Source organism: Hyperoodon ampullatus (genome assembly GCF_949752795.1).
Source record: "Hyperoodon ampullatus genome assembly, chromosome: 11".
Taxonomy (NCBI): Eukaryota; Metazoa; Chordata; class Mammalia; order Artiodactyla; family Ziphiidae; genus Hyperoodon; species Hyperoodon ampullatus.
Genome location: NC_136924.1, coordinates 93,179,399 through 93,200,445, shown reverse-complemented (window position 1 = coordinate 93,200,445; position 21,047 = coordinate 93,179,399). Strand labels below are relative to the sequence as shown.

Below are 21,047 nucleotides of genomic sequence, written 5' to 3'. Positions count from 1 at the left end.
GCTATTATGATTTTGGACAGATTATTATTTTTTTATTGAAGTATAGTTGATTTACAGTACTGTATTAGTTTCAGGTGTACAGCACAGTGATTTAGTTATATATATATTTCAGGTTATTTTACATTCTAGGTTATTACCAGGTATTGAATATGGTTCCCTGTGCTATACAGTAAATCCCTGTTGCTTATCTGTTTTGTGTATAGTAGCATGTATCTGATAATCCCATAATCCTAATTTATCCCTACCCCCCTTGCTTTCCCATTTGGTAATCATAAATTTGTTTTCTATGTCTGTGAGTCTGTTTCTGTTTTGTATATAGGTTAATTTGTATTATTTTTTGATTCCACATTAAGTGATATCATATAATATTTGTCTTGGTCTGACTTACTTCGCTAAGTATAATATTCTCTAGGTCCATCCATGTTGCTGCAAATGGCAATATTTCATTCTTTTTTATGGCTGAGTAATATCCCATTGTATGTATATATATACACTGCATCTTCTTAAGCCAGTAATCTGTTAATGGGCACATGGGTTGTTTCCATGTCTTGGCTGTGGACTGCCATAGTACTGCTGTGAACACTGGGGTGCCTATATCTTTTTGAATTAGAGTTTTCCTCTTTTCCAGATATATACCCAGGAGGGGGGTTGCCAGATCATATGGTACTTCTATTTTTGTTTTTTTAAGGAACCTCCATACTGTTCTCCATAGTGGCTGTATCAATTTACATTCCCACCAACAGTGTAGGAGGATTTCCTTTTCTCCACACCCTCTCCAGTATTTACTATTTGTAGACTTTTTGATGATAGCCATTCTGACAGATGTGGGGTGATACCTCATTGTGGTTTTGATTTGCATTTCTCTAATAATAAGCGATGTTGAACATCTTTTCATGTGCTTGTTGGCCATCTGTATGTCTTCTTTGGAGAAATGTCTATTTAGGTCTTCTGCCCACTTCTTAATTGGGTTTTTGTTTTTTCGGTATTGAGTTGTATGAGCTGTTTAATATTTTGGATATTAACCCCTTGTCATTCGCATTGTTTGCAAATATTTTCTCCCATTTTGTAGGTTGTCTTTTTTGTTGATGGTTTCCTTTGCTGTGCAAAAGCTTTAAAGTTTGATTAGGTGCCATTTGTTTATTTTTGCTTTTATTTCTTTTGCCTTGGGAGACCAACCTAAGAAAATATTGCTATGGTTTATGTTGGCCAATTATTTTAATCTTTTCAGAACTGTATTTCTTTACCTATAAGTTGGATGTGTTAATAAAGCCTTATTGAGTTAGTGTGAGAATTAAACATTATATATGTATTAAAAAAATTAGTACATAATGGGTTCAAAATAAATGCTGGTCCTCTGTGACTCCTCACCAGCTTGGTTAGATTGCTCAGAAGAAAGGTCTGAGCTGAAGACCATGCTAGAGACCATTACAAGGTAGGTTGTGGTTGATGCAGCATGCATAAAATCCTTGAAGGATGAAGAAGGTGGACAGAAGAGAGAGCTAAAGAGACAGAACCCTGGAAAACTTTAAAATGATCAGAAGAGGCCAAGGAATATGACTCAGCAAAATAAACTGAAAAGGAGAGGTTAGTGATACAGGAGAACCAGAAAAAAAAGGTTGTTATTCCACCTAAAGTAAGTAGTGAAAAAGTATCCATTGGACTTCAAAAACAGGAGATTGTTTATGAATCTCGCATGAGAAGTTTCAACAGAGTGATGGAGCAGAAGCCAAAATGTAGTGGTCGAGGAAGAGTGGGTGGTAAGAAGCAGAGACAGGTAAGTAGACAGGCCGACCTCTCAGAGATACTGTGGGTTCATTTCCAGACTACTGCAGTAAAGCAAGTATGTAATAAAGCAAGTCACATGAATGTTTTGGTTTCCTAGTACATATAAAAGTTATGTCTACATTATACTGTAGTCGATGAAGTATACAATAGCATTATGTCTAAAAAAAAGTGCATACCCTACTTAAATAATACTTTACTGCAAAAAAATGCTAGCCATCATCTGACAATGCAGGGTTGCCATAAACCTTCAGTTTGTAAAAAAATGCAGTAAAGTGAAGCACGATAAAATGAGATATGCCTGTAGGCCACTCTTACTGAGTCAGTTTGTAACAGTTTGGGGCATTGCTAAAATACATGTAGTATTATATTTAGCTTCAAACAGTAATAGCTGGGGAAAGGGAGGATTAGGGGTTGGGAGAGGAGAGGCAGGAGTTAACGGTCAGAAATGCCTGCTTTATCTTGTTTCTCCTCTGTTGATGAGAAAAACTGGCAGAAGGGTTAGCAGCAGGAAGATGTGATTGGACTTTCTCTCTTTCTGAAGATCTGGTAAATAAGAAAAGAGAAGAAGCCTAACCAACAGCTGTGAAGGAAGTTACGGGAGCCTTAACACCAAATGAAAGTATAGCTGCTTGTTTCTTTTCTTTAAAGTGGTAAAGAGCAGTGGCTGGCCGCATTCATATCTATCTTATTTTTCTTTAATCGATGGCAGATAACGTTTCACTTTATGTTTTCAAAAGAAAAGTGAAAAAAGCTTTCCTGCTATTTTCCTTCTTAGCTGGGGCTGATGCTGCCACTTCATGTAAATGCAGTAATTCTCTTAGACTTAACAACTTGAAACTTTTATGGGTTGCCTTAAGAATTAGAGCATTAGGGGATCTCCCTGGTGGCGCAGTGGTTAAGAATCCGCCTGCCAATGCAGGGGACATGGGTTTGAGCCCTGGTCCGGGAAGATCCCACATGCCACAGAGCAACTAAGCCCGTGTGCCACTGCTGAGCGTGCACTCTAGAGCCCACGAGCCACAACTACTGAGCCCACGTGCCACAACTGCTGAAGCCCGCGCGCCTAGAGCCCGTGCTCCACAACAAGAGAAGCCATCACAATGAGAAGCCCGCGCACCGCAACGAAGAGTAGCCCCCACTCGCTGTGACTAGAGAAAGCCTGCGCCCAGCAATGAAGACCCAACACAGCCATAAATAAATAAATATATTTTTTAAAAAAAGAATTAGAGCATTAGGATGTAAATAAGTGCTAAAAGGGTGGTAAAATAATAAGAGTTATTGATTGGTTTTTGAGATTTTATATCCCTTATGAGAGAGGTTTGGTTTTCTTTTTATTTTTATCAACTTCTATAAGCTGGTGGTAGTGGTGGTCATAGTAATACCAATTTAAATTAAATTGCAAAATATTGCTAATTTTTCTTTGCATTTATTCATCCAATTATCAGTCTTTTAATAAATGCCTTTTAAATGCCTGGCTCTGGGCCAGATACAGTGGGGATTGGAATAGAAAACACAGCTTCTGTGCCTGCGGTGTGCACATCACTTGGAGGAGATAGAACTTAAATCTGTGAGGCCACTAAAAATAACCAGTATACCGTGTAAATTCAGCGTGATGGTGACAATATGTTCCAGAGATTCGGAGACGAAAAATAATGTGTGGACAGAAGGTGACTGTCAGCAAGAGCTTCACAGAAAGAGGGCCAGGGCTGGCCCTAACCAAAGGGAGCATAATATTTGCAGGTTTGGATCGGGCGGCAGGGGCGGGGGTGGAGAGGGAGCGTTTAGAGAAATGGTGAGTATAGGGAGGAGTGCAGGGCGTGGGGTGAGCTCCCCAAGGACACAGGCATGACTTGTTGGGAAAAACGAAAGAGAAAATTGGCTCGGTGAGCAGGAGCGTGGATGTAGTGGGCTGAATGGTGGCCGCTAAAAAGATACATCCATGTGCTAATGGAACCGGTAAATATCCCCTTATATGGTAAAAGAGTGAATATTATATGGCCCAAAATGTGATTTAGTTAAGTATTTGAGAGGAGGAATTTATCCTGGGTTCTCTGGGTGAGCCCTAAATCCAATGGCAAGTGTCCTCCTAAGAGTGAGGCAGAGGGGGATTTGACAGACAGTTGTGGAGGCAGTGTGACCACAGAGGCAGAGGTTGGATCCACGTGGCCACAAAGGAAGGAATGCTCACAGCTGCCAGCAGCCGGAAGAGGCAAAGGATGGCTTCTCCCCTAGGGCCTCTGGAGGGAGTGCAGCAGCCCTGCCAGCTTTCTGGCCTCCAGAACAGAGAGAGTACATTTCTGTTGTTTTAAGCCACCAACTTCGTGGTGGTTGTTACAGCAGCTACAGGAAGTCAGTATTCTGGATTTGGTGACCTGGTAAGCAGTGCTGAGCCAGAGGCCTTCCCTTGAGCTGGAGCGTGACATGGCCAAAGGGCCGTTACAGTTTGTTCTTTCTATAATGATCAGGTATTACTTTTTCACAATGAAAAGAAAAATACACTAAAGTTATTTTAATAAGCTGAAAAGAAAGGCTAACTTGGCAGTTCTTTGCAAGATAGATTAACCAGGGAAGTAAGGATGGAAAAGGAGGGATGGGAGGGAGACCCACTGGGAAACCCACGGCAATACTCTGTAAGTAGGGTAGTAACGTAGGTAGTAGGAATAGAGAAGAAGAGCTAAATCAGACCTGTTGTAAAGGAACAAACTGGCATGACTTCAGTGGGTGGGCACAGAGGGTCGCAAGAGCAGAGGGAAATTTCAGAGATGCATAAAATGAAAACATTTGTTAGTTAGCCTCCTCACCGCTGCCCTCCATCAAGTGACTGATGTCACAGTGAGCTGGATTAAATGAATCCAGTCATTAAACGAATGACTATATAGCATTAATATAGCACTGCATTTAAAGCATCTGTCAGTTTTAGAGCCTTTTCAGGGAGTTATATGTTCAGGTTAATGAGTCCTACCTAGGAATCTAGAAGGGAAATAGTCACGCTTGATGATAGTGAGTCATCTTGTGACAACTGAGCATCTTGAGTCAGTTGCTGTGATGCTCATCAGGGGACTTGGGTTCTATCTAGATTTTATATCCATGAAATAAAGAGATCACTATGCTTATCTGTGTGTGTGTGTGTGTGTGTGTGTGTGTGCGCGCGCGCATCCATCCCTCTCCCAGCAGCACTCCTGTATGTACTGATGTCCTGCCCTTTATAATGGTGTTTATTTCATGTCTGCTGCATTTCAGAAATCTAATAAATATATTAAAGAGAAGGACCCTACCTTCTTACATTAATATTCCTAGAGTTTGACAGTGTTTGGGGCAAAGTGAGTGTTCAATAAATGGTTGTTAAATAAAGAAATTAATTTTCCCCTCTTTACCTGAAGAAGATGAGGACAACAGTGTTTACCTCCGCTGGTGTGAAATAACATGAGCCTGACACGTGGAGGCCTCGCTCGAGGCCTCGCCCACAGTGAGTGCTTGCTCCCTGCACGCCCAGGTTTAGCTCTGAATTTGTTTTTGTTGTTTGTTCCTAAAAAGCCGAAGTAAAATCCAAGAATCTTTGGAATAGGATTTCATCTGGACACTGGAGTCCTCCTCATTTGAAGAAGCCCCTAAAGGGCCGTGCATCTACAGTCACACCTCTTCTTTCCACAGACGTTCAACCCGTTGACTGGGGAGCCTGTGGCATCAGGAACTCCCTCTTGGCTAAATGCAGTAGTTTTATCTTAATTCTCAGCCGTTTGAAACTCATAAATTAGGAGCTTTATGCCTGACCCCTCCCCTCCCTCGTGTCCTTTCTCATCTGCTTGTGTCTCTGTGCCACCTTGATTCTTCCTTTGCTGCTATTCTTTCTGCTCTCTAAGGTTCATGTCATTTTTTAAAATAGCCCATACCATAAAATTCATCCTTTGCAAGTATATAATTCTGTGATTTTTTAGTGTATTCACACAGTTGTACAATGATCACCACTATCTAATTCCAGAACATTTTCATCACCCCAAAAGAAACCCTTATAAACAAACTGTTATATAATGGAATGTTATTCATATTATTTAGCAATAGAAAGAAACGAGCTATTAAGCTACAAAAAGGTGTGAGGGAACTTAAATGCATATTGCTAAGTGAAAGAAGCCAGTTTGAAAAGGCTACGTACTATATGACTCCAACTATATGACATTCTGGAAAAGGCAAAACTGTAGAGTAATAAAGGTCAGTGGTTGCCAAGGTTTCACGGGAGAGGGAGGGAGGAATAGGTAGAGAGCAGGGGATTTTTAGGGCAGTGAAAATACTCTGTATTATACTCTAATGGTAGATATATGACACGATGCCTTTGTCAAAACCCATACAATTGTGCAACACAAAGAGTGAACCCTTAAGTAAACTATGGACTTGACTTCTTAATAATATATCAACATGGGGTTCATCAATTGTAACAAATGTACCACACTAATGCAAGATGTTAATAGGTGAAACTGTGCAGGCAGAGAGAGAGGGGATATATGGGAACTCTGTACTTTCTGCTGAATTTTCCTGTGAACTGAAAACAGCTCTAAAAAACAAAGTCTATTAATTAAAAACAAAACAAAAACTTTAGCAGTCACTCCCTATTATCTCCTTCTCCTTCCAGCCTTAAGCAACCACTAATCTACTTTCTGTTGCTATAGATTGCCTATTCTAGACATTCCATGTACATGGAATCATATAGTATGTGGCCTTTTGTATTTGGCTTCTTTCACTTGGCATAATGTTTTCAAGGTTCATCCATGTTGTACCATGTATCAGTACTCCATTCCTTTTTATGGCTGAATAATATTCCATTGTATGGATATACCGCATTTTGTTATCCATTCATCAGTTGATAGATATTTGGGTTGTTTCCATTTTTTAGCTATCATGAACAATGGTGCTCTGAACATCTGTGTACAAGTTCTTATGCGACATATGTTTTCATTTCTTTTGGGGATACACCTAGAATTAGAATTGCTGAGTCATATGGTAATTCTGTGTTTAATATTTTGGAGGAACTGCCAAACTGTTTTCCAAAGTGGCCACCATTTTACATTCCCAACAGCAATGTATGAGGGTTCCATTTCTCCACATCTATACCAGTTCTTGTTCTTGGCTGTCTTTTTGATTATATAGCCATCCTAGTGGGTTTAAAGTGGTATCTCATGATTCTGATTCACATTTCCCTAATGACTAATGATGTTAAGCATTTTTTCATATGCTTATTGGCCATTTGTATATCTTCTTTGGAGAAATGTCTATTCAGATACTTTGCCCACATTCTAATTGGATTATTTATCTTTTTATTGTTGAGTTGTGAGTGTTCTTTATATATTCTGGATGTAAGTCCCTTATCATATCTATGATTTACAAATATTTTCTCCCATTCAGTGGATTGTCTTTTCACCTTGATGGTGTCCTTTGAAGCAGAACATTTTTAATTTTGTGAAGTCAAAGTTAATTTTTCTTTTGTTGCTTGTGAGGTCATACCTAAGAAACCATTGCCTAATCCAAGGTCACAAAGATTTATTCGTGTGTTTTCCTCTAAGAGTTTTATAGTTGTCTCTCTTACATTCAGACCTTTGTTCTGTTTTGAGTTAGTCTTTGTGTATGGCATGTTGTTGGAGTGCAACTTAATTCTTCTTTGTAGATATCCAGTTGTTCCAGCACTGTTTATTGAAATGACTATTCTTTCCTCATTTCTCTATTGTTTTGGCACCTTGTTGAAAATCAACTGACCGTAAATGTAAAGGTTTATTTCTGGATTCTCAATTCTTTTCCATTGATCTGTATTGTATGTCAGTCCTTGTGCCAGTACCACACTATCTTGATTAGTGTAGCTAATAAGTTTTGAAATCAGAAAGTGTGAGTCCTTCATCTTTTTCAAGATTGCTTTGGCTTTTTTGGGTCCATTGTATTTCCATATGAATTTTAGGATTATCTTGTCAATTTCTGCAAAACGTCAGCTGGAATTTTGATAGGAATTGTGTTGAATCTGTAGCTCAATTTGGGGAATATTGTCATCTTAACAATATTAAGTCTACCAATCCATTAACATGGAATGTCTTTCTTTTTATTAGGTCTTCTTTAATTTCTTACAGTGATTTTTGTGGCTTTCAGTATATGTCTTGCACTTTTTTTTTTTTTAAATTTTAGGCTGAGTTGGGTCTTAGTTGTGGCACGTGGGATCTTTGTTGCGGCATGCAGTATTCGTTGCGGTGCATGGGCTTTTCTCTAGTTGTGGCACGCAGGCTCTCTAGTTGTGGTGTGCAGGCTCCAGAGCGCATGGGCTCTGTAGTTGAGGCGTGCGGGCTTAGCTGCCCCGTAGCATTTGGGATCTTAGTTCCCTGACCAGGAATCAAACCCATGTTCACTGCATTGGAAGGCAGATTCTTAACCACTGGACCACCAGGGAAGTCCCTGCACTTCTTTTATTAAGTTTATTCCTAAGTATTTTATTCTTTTTGATGATATTCTAAATGGAATGTTTTCATAATTTCATTTTCAGCTTGTTCATTGTATATAGAAACACAACTGATTTTTGTATATTGACCTTGTGTCTTGCAACTTTGTTCAACTCATTTATGAGCGCTAATAGTTTTTTTGTGGATTCCTTAGGGTTTTTTATATATAAGATCATATCATCTTCAAATATAAATAGTTTTACTTTTTCCTTTGTAATCTGAATGCCTTCTCTTTCTTTTTCTTGCCTAATTGCTGTGGCTAGAACCTCCAGTACAATGTTGAATAGAAGTGACAAGAGAAGACAAAAATCCTTGTTTTGTTTCTGATCTTTGAGGGAAAGTATTCAATCTTTCACCTTTAAATGATGTTAGCTGTGTTTTTTTTTTTTTTTTAAATGTTATTTATTTATTTACTTTTGGCAGTGTTGGGTCTTCGTTTCTGTGCGAGGGCTTTCTCTAGTTTCGGCAAGCGGGGGCCACTCCTCATCGCGATGCGCGGGCCTCTCACTATCGTGGCCTCTCTTATTGCGGAGCACAGGCTCCCGACACGCAGGCTCAGTAGCTGTGGCTCACGGGGCCAGTTGCTCCGCGGCATGTGGGATCTTCCAAGACAAGGGCTCAAACCCGCGTCCCCTGCATCGGCAGGCAGACTCTCAACCGCTGCGCCACCAGGGAAACCCTGTGTTTTTTTTCATAGATGCCCTTTACCAGGTTGAAGAGTTTCCCTTCTATTCCTAGTTTTTCAAGTGTTTTGGTTTTTTTTTAAAATCATATAAGGGTGTTGGATTTTTTTTTTTAATTGGCATTGGGTCTTCGTTGCTGCGCGCAGGCTTTCTCTAGTTGCGGCAAGTGGGGGTTACTCTTCGTTGTGGTGCGTGGGCTTCTCATTGTGGTATCTTCTCCTGTTGCAGAGCATGGACTCTAGGCATGCGGGCTTCAGTAGTTGTGGCACATGGGCTTAGTTGCTCCGCGGCATGTGGGATCATCCCGGACCCCAGGACTCGAACCTATGTCCCCTGCATTGGCAGGCAGATTCTTAACCACTGTGCCACCAGGGAAACCCCAGGGTGTTGGATTTTGTCAAGTGCTTTTTCTGAGTCTATTGAGATGAACATGTAATCTTTGTCCTTTTTCCTTTTGATGTGGTGTATTACAGTAATTGATTTTCAGTTGTTAGACCAACCTTTATTCCTGGGATAAATCACATAGTTATGGTAGATAGTCCTCTTTATATGCTGTTAGATTTAGTCTGCTAGTATTTTATTGAAGATTTTTCCATCTATATTCGTGAGGCATACTGGTCTATAGTTTTCTTATGATATCTTTGGTTTGGGTATTAGGCTAATACTGGCTCATAGGATGAATTGGGAAATGTTCTTTCCTCTTCCACTTTTTGGAAGAGATTTTAAAGAATTAGTGTTAATTTATTAAATGTTTGGTAATTTACCAGTGAAGTCACCTGGACTTGTCTTTATGGGAAATTTTTTGATTACTCTTTCAGTCTCTTTATTTGTCATAGGTCTTTTTAGATTTTCTATTTCTTCTTGAGTCAGTCTTGCTACTTTGTGTCTTTCTAGAAATTTGTCCATTTCATTTGTCCATTTCAACTAGGTTATCTAGTTTTTTGGCAATTTTTCATAATATTCCCGTGAAACCATTTTTACTTTGGTAAAGGTAATAGTGATGTCTTCCCTTTCAGTCTTGAGTTTAGGATTTTGAATGTTTTCTCTTGGTCAGTCTAGCTAATGGTGTGTCAATTTTGTCGGTCTTTTTGAAGAACCAACTTTTGGTTTTATTGATATTTTTTTCCCTGTTGTTTTTCCATTCTCTGTTTTATTTATCTCTAGTCTGATATTTATTATTTCTTTCCATCTACTTGTTTTAGGTTTAATTTACTCTTCTTTTTCTAGTTTCTTAGGGTAGAAAGTTAGGTTATTGATTTTAAAATCTTTCTTCATTTAGGTGTTTATGGCTACTTCTGAGCACTGCTTAAGCTGTATCTCATAAAGTTTTGGTATACTGTGTTTTCATTTTCATTCATCTCAAAGTATTTTTCTTATTTCCCTTGTGATGTCTTCTATGACTCATTGGCTACTTAGGAATGTCTTTTGTGTTTTATCTGTCATATTTATTAAAGACTTATTGTGTACTAAGGTAAAATATGACAGAGTCCTTGGTGCTTACTTTCTAAAAATCATGACCTTTAGTTTTAGCTTATCTCAAAGGAGAAAGTGTTAAAAACAGATAGTTAACAGAGAAGTAGGACCTTTTTAACATATAATGAAGACAGACTTAGAATTGCAGAGGCCCTGCTGAAATCTAACATCTCTAATATCCTACCTTTGTGAAATAAGTTCCCTGTGCAGGGCAAGACAAAATCAATGGCTGGCAGGTTGCTTTTCTTGGTGGTGTGGGTTAGGGAGACAGGCCTTGTGAGTGTTTCCCTTAGGACCTTTTCTCTGCAGCTCACAAATGTGTTTTGGGGAGGAAGAGGAGGTAAAATAGATAGCCGATAAAGAGGTACCATGTTACAAAAACAGCTATTTAAATTTTCACGTGGCCCTATGTCGGTAGAAAGAAAACTACAACAGAAAAAAAGTTAAGTTGGGGGGTTATTTTCATAGTTTTCTTTTTGGCGTTTGTGTTGGTGCATAAAAATCAGTACTTTTATTTAGCCACATTAATGTACTTCCTCACAGAATAAGAGAGAGCAAGGGGACAATGTGGTTATCACTGAGTTTATGAAAATTCTAAGAAACATTGGTAAGACTAATTTTTGGCTCAGCACATTTAAGGAATTTGTGGGGTTGATTTCAGTTTTAGTTTCTGGTTCCTCATTTCTTTTTTTTTTCTTTTTTTAAAATACAGCATGTATTTCTTTTTTTTTTAAATTAACTAATTAACGTATTTTGGCTGTGCTGAGTCTTAGTTGCGGCACGCAGGATCTTTAGTTGTGGCATGCGAACTCTTAGTTGTGGCATGCATGTGGGATCTAGTGCCCTGACCAGGGATCGAACCTGGGCCCCCTGCATTGGGAGTGTGGAGTCTTAGCCACTGGACTACCAGGGAAGTCCCCTGGTTCCTCATTTCTTATTAACTTCCCTTATCCGTTTCCCAGTCTTTATGGTTTATGTAAAGTTCAGTTGTTAAGGCAACTAGTATACTAACCTATATTTGTATAATACCCTTTTTTTTTTCCTAACAAAGTGCTCTCATACATTATTTTACTTAAGATTTATAATAATCCTGTGATGTGTTTCACTCTCTTGAAAACTGGCACACTAATCAGATTTTAGCTGACACCAAAAGCCAATAATTCAGTCTATTACTGAGGAAAAATTAAGCTAGAGAAGTGGTGGTTATGTGGTCTTAAATATAATTTTACAGATGACATAAAATGCAGGAACCCTGGATTCATTTACTGTGCCTTTCTAATTTAAAAAAAGGAATAGAATAATTCCAGTTTAAATATTTTGCTACCATGAAAACTAAACAAAGGGTTATACCTTTTGTTTGATTTTTATGACACTTCTAGCTTTGTGTAAAAAATCAGTGAAGTCTGTGCAGTACACTCTGTCCTCTTGCTGGCTTCTCAAAGGCAGCCATTCCTGAATTCCATTCCTGAATTAATTAAAAACAGCAATATATAAGGTATTGGATTATAGTGAGTGGTATGTGACTGATGACTCATTTTACTACATAATAGATGTGATTACCATTTATTTCACTATAGATGTGAGTTTAGGCTATAAATATATTGCTTTTTAAAGACTGTATCAATAGCAAATACACTTTGTTTTAATCTAGGGTGATTTCAAAATACTTTATTGAAATTGTGCAGTTGATATAATATAGGCATAATTTAAAATTTAGCCCATAGTAATATTTGGATCAACTAGTTATCCTTCAAGTGCTAATCATATATTTGATTTTGAAAAAGTTTCCTGAGGTATATATTATTATATTGGAATCAAAACGTGATGATACAGAATAGGAAAGCTTTGAAAGACCAGTTTTTGAAAATTAAAACTAATTTGGGAGTAGTACTGAAGCAGCTAGCGTTGAAGATGGTGGTGGAAAGGATTTTTTTCCAGAGCCTCAGAGTATTCAGTCTCATTTCAGAGCCATCCTATAAAATGCTAGATGCAGTGGTTAGCCGTCTTGTTATGACACAGTTTCTGGTAAAGGTAGCTGATTAACATTTGAAGTTTGGTTTTCCTGACCTAACTATGATACCGAGTAAAGATCTGATCTTTATAGGGTACTGGGCATTGTTGGTTTATGGTCTTAATAGTGATTCCAAACACACGAACAAATTAGAGTTTTTATATCCAAATGGAGATTTGATCCTTTTAGTTTTGTTACCTGGTAAGACTTCTACATTTATTCCAATGATTTGCCAGTGTTTGAGTTTTGCATCTTCTCTTTTAGAATTGCCTTTTAAAGCCTCAACAATATTCCTTTCAGTATACTAAAGTAGTGACATTTTTATTCTCTGAGGGTAATTTTCAGAAAGACCTAGACATCATTTGGAACCTCGTCAGATAAACAAAGCGGACCATCAGATTGGGAATTTAAAGAATAACATATCATTCAAAAATAATACGGTGAAAGTAATATTGTGTTGTGGCTTGTAAGAAACTGGCTCCAAAAGCAGCTTCCAGGAAAGCTTATTCATTGGAATAAATTTACCCCTTTCAAAGTGACTCCTTTAAAGGAAATTCATTTGCTGTATAAGTTCAGTTTCATGTATTTTAAAATTCATCATCTTTATCTCATAGTTACATCTTATATAAGAACTTGGGGAGGTTCCAAAGCTAAACAGTGAAGAAGATTAAATTACTCTGGCAGTCACCAAAAAACTGTGCCTATGCAGGTAAATGAGTAACAGGGATATTGAGAGGATGTCTATGACACCAGTGGGAGCAGGTAGAAATCTCCTGAGACAGTCTAGGGTTATAATTATAGACTTCTAAAGGCAGGAGACAGTTATCCTGAAGATTTCAGGGACTTCTTTGTGTTCCCTTGGGCTCAACAAATTTGAAGAGGGAATTGATAGCCCAATTGTTTAGGATTCTTATTTACTTATTTATACACATAATTTTATATACAAATTTTATGTTTTTCTAATTGTAAATATTTAAAAATCATTAAAAAATACAGATGAGAAAAAAGCTTTTTATGATCACACCTATCAGAGAAATCCTCACTGACCTTTTTTTTTTTTTAATCTTTATTGGAGTATAATTGCTTCCCAATACCGTGTTACTTTCTGTTGCACAACAAAGCAAATCAGCCACATGCATACACATGTCTCCATATCCCCTCCCTCTTGAGCCTCCCTCCCATCCTTCCTATCCCACCCCTCTAGGTCATTGCAAAGAACGGAGCCGATCTCCCTGTGCTATGCTGCTGCTTCCCACCAGCCAACTATTTTACATTCGGTAGTGTATATATGTCGATGCTGCTCTCACTTCGCCCTCCCACCCCATGTCATCAAGTCTATTCTCTATGTCTACCTCTTCATTCCTGCCCTGCAACTAGGTTCATCAGTACCACTCGTTTTTTTTGTTTTTTTTGTTTTTAGATTCCATATATATGTGTTAGCGTACGGTATTTGTTTTTCTCTTTTCTGACTTACTTCACTCTGTATGACAGACTCTAGGTCCATCCACTTCACTACAAATAACTCAGTTTCATTTCTTTTTCTGGCTGAGTAACATTCCATTGTATATATGTGCCACATCTTCTTCATCCATTCATCTGTTGATGCATATCTAGGTTGGTTCCATGTCCTGGCTATTGTAAGTAGTGCTGCAGTGAACATTGTGGTGCATGTCTCTTTTTGAATTACAGTTTTCTCAGAGTATATGCCCAGGGGTGGAATTGCTGGGTCGTATGGTAGTTCTATTTTTAGTTTTTTTGTTTGTTTGTTTTTGTTTTTTTTTGTGGTATGCGGGCCTCTCACTGTTGTGGCCTCTCCCACTGCGGAGCACAAGCTCCGGACGCGGACGCGCAGGCTCAGCAGCCATGGCTCACAGGCCTAGCCGCTCTGCGGCACGTGGGATCTTCCCGGCCCGGGGCACGAACTCGTGTCCCCTGCATCGGCAGGCAGACTCTCAACCACTGCGCCACCAGGGAAGCCCCTATTCTTAGTTTTTTAAGGAACCTCCATACTGTTCTCCATAGTGGCTGTATCAGCTTACATTCCCACCAACACTGTAGGAGGGTTCCCTTTTCACCACACCCTTTCCAGCATTTATCGTTTCTAGCTTTTTTGATAATGGCCATTCTGACCGGCGTGAGGTGATACCTCATTGTAGTTTTGATTTGCATTTCTCTAATAATTAGTGATGTTGAGCATCTTTTCATGTGCCTCTTGGCCATCTGTCTGTCTTCCTTGGTAAAATGTCTATTTAGATATTCCTCCATTTTTAACTGGATTTTTTTTTTTATATTGAGTTCCATGAGCTGTTTGTATATTGTGGAGATTAATCCTTTGTCTGTTTCATTTGCAAATATTTTCTCCCATTCTGAGGGTTGTCTTTCTGTCTTGTTTATGGTTTCCTTTGCTGTGCAAAAGCTTTTAAGTTTAATTAAGTCCCATTTGTTTATTTTTGTTTTTATTTCCATAACTCTAGGAGGTGGGTCAAAAAAGGTCTTGCTGTGGTTTATGTCAAAGAGCGTTTTTCCTATGTTTTCCTCTAAAAGTATTATAGTGCCTTGTCTTACATTTAAGTCTTTAATCCATTTGGAGTTCATTTTTGTGTATGGTGTTAGGGAGTGTTCTAATTTCATTCTTTTACATGTAGCTGTCCAGTTTTCCCAGCACCACTTACTGAAGAGGCTGTCTTTTTCTCCATTGTATGTTCTTGCCTCCTTTGTTGTAAATTAGGTGCCCATATATGTGCATGGGTTTATCTCTGGGTATTCTGTCCTGTACCATTGATCTATATTTCTGTTTTTGTGCCAGTACCATACTGTCTTGATTACTGTAGCTTTGTGGTATGGTTTGAAGTCAGGGAGTCCTCCAACTCCATTTTTCTTTCTCGAGATTGCTTTGGCTATTCGGGGTCTTTTGTGTTTCCATACAAATTGTAAGATTTTTTGTTCTAATTCTGTGAAGAATGCCATTGGTAGTTTGATAGGGATTGCATTGAATCTGTAGATTGCTTTGGGTAATGTAGTCATTTTCATAATATTGATTCTTCCAACCCAAGAACATGGTATATTTCTCCATCTGTTTATGTCATCTTTGATTTCTTTCATCAGTGTTTTATAGTTTTCTGAGTACAAATCTTTCGCCTCCTTAAGCAGGTTTATTCCTAGATATATTATTCTTTTTGTTGCAGTGGTAAATGGGAGTGTTTCCTTAATTTCTCTTTCTGATTTTTTGTTGCTGGTGTATAGGAATACCAGAGATTTCTTTGCATTAATTTTGTATCCTGCAACCTTACCAAATTCATTGATTAGTTCTAGTAGTTTTCTGGTGGCATCTTTAGGATTTTCTATGTATAGAATCATGTCATCAGCAAACAGTGACAGTTTTACGTCTTCTTTTCCAATTTGTATTCCTTTATTTCTTTTTCTTCTCTGACTGCTGTGGCTGGGTCTTCCAAAACTATGTTGAATAAGAGTGGCGAGATGGATATCCTTGTCTTGTTCCCGATCCTAGTGGAAATGCTTTCAGTTTTTCACCATTGAGTATGATGCTTGCTGTGGGTTTGTCATATATGGCCTTTATTATATTGAGATAGGGTCTTTCTATGCCCATTTTCTGGAGAGTTTTTATCATAAATGGGTGTTGAATTTTGTCAAAAGCTTTTTCTGCATCTATTGAGATGATCATGTGGTTTTTATTCCTTAATTTGTTCATGTGGTGCATCACATTGATTGATTTGCATATACGGAAGAATCCTTGCATCCCTGAGATAAATCCCACTTGATCATGGTGTGTGATCCTTTTAATGTGCTGTTGGATTCTGTTTGCTAGTATCTTGTTCAGGATTTTTGCATCTATGTTCACCAGTGATATTGGTCTATAATTTTTTTTGTGGTTTTTTGTGGTATCTTTTTCTGGTTTGGGTATCAGGGTGATGGTGGCTTCATAGAATGAATTTGGGAGTGTTTCTCCCTCTGCAATTTTTTGGAAGAGTTTGAGAAGGATCGGTGTTAGCTCTTCTCTAAATGTCTGATAGAATTCGCCTGTGAAGCCATCTGGTCCTGGACTTTTGTTTGTTGGAAGATTTTTAATTACAGTTTCAATTTCATTACTTGTGATAGGTCTGTTTATATTTTCTAATTCTTCCTGGTTCACTCTTGGAAAATTGCACCTTTCCAAGAATTTGTCCATTTCTTCATGTTTGTCGATTTTATTGGCATATATTTGTTTGTAGTAGTCTCTTATAATCCTTTGTATTTCTGAAGTGTTAGCTGTGATTTTTCCTTTTTCATTTCTAATTTTATTGATTTGCATCCTCTCCCGTTTTTTTCTTGATGAGTTTGGTTAAGGGTTTATCAGCTTTGTTTATCTTCTCAAAGAACCAGCTTTTAGTTTTATTGATCTTTGCTATTGCTTTCATTTCTGTTTCATTTACTTCTGCTCTGATCTTTACGGTTTCTTTCCTTCTACTGACTTTGCATTTTCTTTGTTCTTCTTTCTCTAGTTGTTTTAAGTGTAGGGTTAGATTGTTTATTTGAGATCTTTCTTGTTTCTTGAGGTGAGACTGAATTGCTATCAACTTCCCTCTTAGAACTGCTTTTGCTGCATCCCGTAGGTTTTGGGGAGTCGTGTTTTTGTTGTCATTTGTTTCTATGTATTTTTAAATTTCTTCTTTGATTTCTTCAGTGATCTCTTGGTTATTTAGTATCAATTAGATCTGTCTGGTCTGTTGTGTCATTTAAAGCTTGTGTTTCTGTATTTATTTTCTGTTTGGATGATCTGTCCATTGGTGTAAGTGGGGTTTTAAAGTCCCCTACTATTATTGTGTTACTGTCGATTTCTCCTTTCATGGTTGTTAGCATTTGCCTTATGTATTGGCGTGCTCCTGTGTTGGGTGCATAAACATTTATAATTGTTATATCTTCTTGGATTAATCCTTTGATCATTATGTAGTGTCCCTCCTTATCTCTTGTAACAGTCTTTTTTAAAGTCTATTTTATCTGATACAAGTATTGCTACTCCAGCTTTCTTTTGATTTCCATTTGCTTGGAATATCTTTTTCCAACCGTTCACTTTCAGTCTGTATGTGTCCCTAGGTCTGAAGTGAGTCTCTTGTAAACAGCATATATATGGTTTTTGTTTTTGTATCCATTCAGCCAGTCTGTGTCTTTTGGTTGGGGCATTTAATCCATTTACATTCAAGGTTATTATTGATATGTACGTTCCTATTACCATTTACTTAATTGTTTTGGGTTTGTTTTTGTGGGTCTTTTTCTTCTCTTGTGTTTCCTGCTTAGAGAAGTTTCTTCAGCATTTGTTGTAAAGCTGGTTTGGTGGTGCTGAATTCTCTTAGCTTTTGCTTGTCTGAAAAGCTTTTGTCTTCTCCATCGAATCTGAATGAGATCCTTGCTGGGTAGAGTAATCTTGGTTGTATATTTTTCTCTTTCATCACTTTAAGTATATCCTGCCACTCCCTCTGGCCTGCAGAGTTTCTGCTAAAAAATCAGCTGATAACCTTATGGGGATTCCTTTGTGTGTTATTTTTTTGTTTTTCCCTTGCTGCTTTTAATATTTTTTCTTTGAATTTAATTTTTGTTTTTGCAATTAATTTGTGTCTTGGTGTATTTTTCCTAGGGTTTATCCTGTATGGGACTCTCTGTACTTCCTGGACTTGGGTGACCATTTCCTTTCCCATGTTAGGGAAGTTTTCAACTATAATCTCTTCAAATATTTTCTTAGACCCTTTCTTTTTCTCTTCTTCTTCTGGGACCCCTATAATTCGAATGTTGGTGCATTTAGTGTTATCCCAGAGGTCTCTGAGATTGTCTTCAATTCTTTTCATTCTTTTTTCTTTATTCTGCTCCTCGGCAGTTATTTCTACCATTTTGTCTTCCAGCTCATTTATTCGTTCTTCTGCCTCAGTTATTCTGTTATTGATTCCTTCTAGTGCATTTTTCATTTCAGTTATTGTGTTGTTCATCTGTGTTTGTTCTTTAGTTCTTCTAGATCTTTGTTAATCATTTCTTGTATTTTCTCAATCTGTGCTTCCATTCTATTTCCAAGATTCTGGATCATCTTTACTATTGTTACTCTGAATTTTGTTTCAGGTAGATTGCCTATTTCCTCTTCATTTATTTGGTCTTGTAGGTTTTTACCTTGCTCCTTCATCTGTGACATATTTTTGTGCCAACTCATTTTTTTTTTTTTAAGGTGCGGGATTGTGTTCTTATCTTACTGGTTGTTTGGCCTGAGGCTTCCAACACTGGAGTTTGTAGGCTATTGGGTAGAGCTGGGTCTTGGTGCTGAGATGAGGAACTCTGTGAGACCTCACTCCAATGAGTATTCCCTGGGGTCTGAGGTTCTCTGTTAGTCCAGTGGTTTGGACTCGGAGCTCCCACCGCAGGAGCTTCCCCCTGACCCCGGGCTCGCGAATCAAGATCCCGCAAGCCATGTGGGGTGGCAAGAAAACAAAAAAAGAAAAATAATAAAGTAAAAAATAAAATTAGACTAAGAAACTAACAGATATGTTAGAAAGAATGTAAAAATAAAAATTTAGATATGTCAATAACCAGTAGGTATATCAGTACCACAATAGTAAAAGAGAGGAGGAGGGAAAGGAAAAAAAAGGGGGGGGAGGCCTTGGCTGTGGAGGGCGGGGCCTAAACAAGGGTGAGTTTTGGGTGGTAGGCGGGGCCAATGCTCAGGACCCACAGGGCTGGAAAAGGCCCTGGGTGCTGTTGGGAGTGGGGCTTAGGCTCAAGGAACAGAAAGGGCCCAGGCATACCCCCCACCCCAGTCTCAGAGGGCAGGGGACCTCACCTGGGAGCCCAGCAGGCTCCCTGGGCCTGAGTGGGCCGGGTGATGGCCCTCCACTCCTCTCCTGCTTTTCTTGGAAGAGTCCCTCCCACCTGCCTCTCCTGATCTCCCTGGCCTCAGTGGCGCTGATCCTGTCTGGCCTCCACTTCTCCTACCTCCTCGGTCCCCCTATGTCCTACCGGTTCACTTTGGGGTTCCTCCCGTCTCCTTGGGGGTCAGAGCCTCCCCCCACCAGCGGCCATCAGGTGCCCTAGTTGTGGGGAGATGCTAACTCCGCGTCTTCCCACACTGCCATCTTGATTCCTCCCCGCCACTGACCTTTTATGATCCTTTCTTCTATGTGTTGTTTTATAAGATTGAGATCATACTGAACTTACAATTTTCAATTTTTTTTTTTACTTATTAAGTCAATAAAAATTCTATGTGAACAAAATATTTAATGGCAATCTTTTAGTTTTTTACTATCTAGCTACATATGGTTCATAAAGTTTACTGTTAAGCTCTGTAAAGTTTATTATTAAAAAAAGTTTATTATTGAAGAAATAATGAAAACTTACACTATTTCTTCTCTCACATTCATGGTATCAAAAGTATCAGAAAAAGAAATTATGAAGCAAAGAATCATAAGGCATTTGATGGGATTATGCTTTCTTAGTTCCACAGGCTCCATTTATTTGTTATTTGTAAATGTTTTCCTTGCTAATATGCAGCTGCAGTCACTTTCCTAGACCCAGAACTAGGAACAAAATTAACTGCTTCTCTCTCTTGCTGAAGGTGGTTGGAGGTAAAGTGAAGAAGCCCGGCAAACGTGGTCGAAAGCCAGCCAAAATTGACTTGAAGGCAAAACTCGAGAGGAGCCGGCAGAGTGCAAGAGAATGCCGGGCCAGAAAAAAACTGAGATATCAGTATTTGGAAGAGTTGGTATCCAGTCGGGAAAGAGCCATTTGTGCCCTCAGAGAGGAACTGGAAATGGTAAGAAAGTCTGTCAATAAACGCATGAAACAATCAACCTAAGCTATATTAAAACATGAAGATACCAGTTTTTAGCTATCCAGTTGACGAACATGGGAAAGCATATTAATCTGTTAGCCAGCACATAGGCAAATAAGCATTTTCATACATTGCTGGTGGGAGTGGAAAGTGACTATTTCTTTAAGGGATTGTTTATGACAGAAAAAATAAATTGAAAATAACCAAAATATTCAACAGTAGGGGATTGGTTAAATTATACTACATTCATGTATTGGACTACTTTGCAGCCCATGAAAATCACAGTGCACATGTATATTTACTGATGTAGAAAGACACAAGATATTGCTAAGTGGAAAAAGCAGTATAACAGTATATAGCAATATGCATAGTATGATACTATTTGGCCTGGTTTTATTCATTCATTCAGACTTTAGGTAGTAGCTGTAGACACATAAAAGAATAGGTAAAAGGGAATAGAAACCCCATTAGTACTGTGAGCTCAGGGGAAGAGGTGACAGGTTGGAAAAGAGAGAGCTAATACTAACATGATCATTACAAAACTGGGACAGGCTACCCCCAGCTTTTTAGAAGGTAAGAAAAGTAAGTTGGGTCATGAAGAGAGTCCAAATGTACACTATTCAGTAGACTTTTTTTAATACGTTGAATTTGACTTGTAAATTATTTTTCACCTTCTGCACTGTAAGCCACTGGAGGACATAATCTTTGGACTGATTAGTCTTTTATACCCCCAAAGTCCATAGTACACACTCTGGTAGAAAGTAGATGTTTAGTGAATATTTATGAAATAGAGAAAGGAAGTTACAAAATTATTTATTTTAGGAGTA

General features: G+C 38.4%; 1 protein-coding gene across 1 annotated transcript in view; it reads left to right on the top strand.

Annotated features, from left to right (window-relative positions):
* Window positions 1–1,693: 1,693 nt before the first annotated feature.
* Window positions 1,694–21,047, top strand: part of CREBL2 (cAMP responsive element binding protein like 2) — a gene marked incomplete at both ends in the record, with an annotated part of 53,909 nt that continues 34,555 nt past the window's right edge. Inside the window, 5 exon segments of the mRNA XM_079714980.1 lie at window positions 1,694–1,757; window positions 3,418–3,577; window positions 10,215–10,242; window positions 10,246–10,266; window positions 20,005–20,202. Of these exon segments, the coding sequence (XP_079571106.1) occupies window positions 1,694–1,757; window positions 3,418–3,577; window positions 10,215–10,242; window positions 10,246–10,266; window positions 20,005–20,202 (471 nt within the window).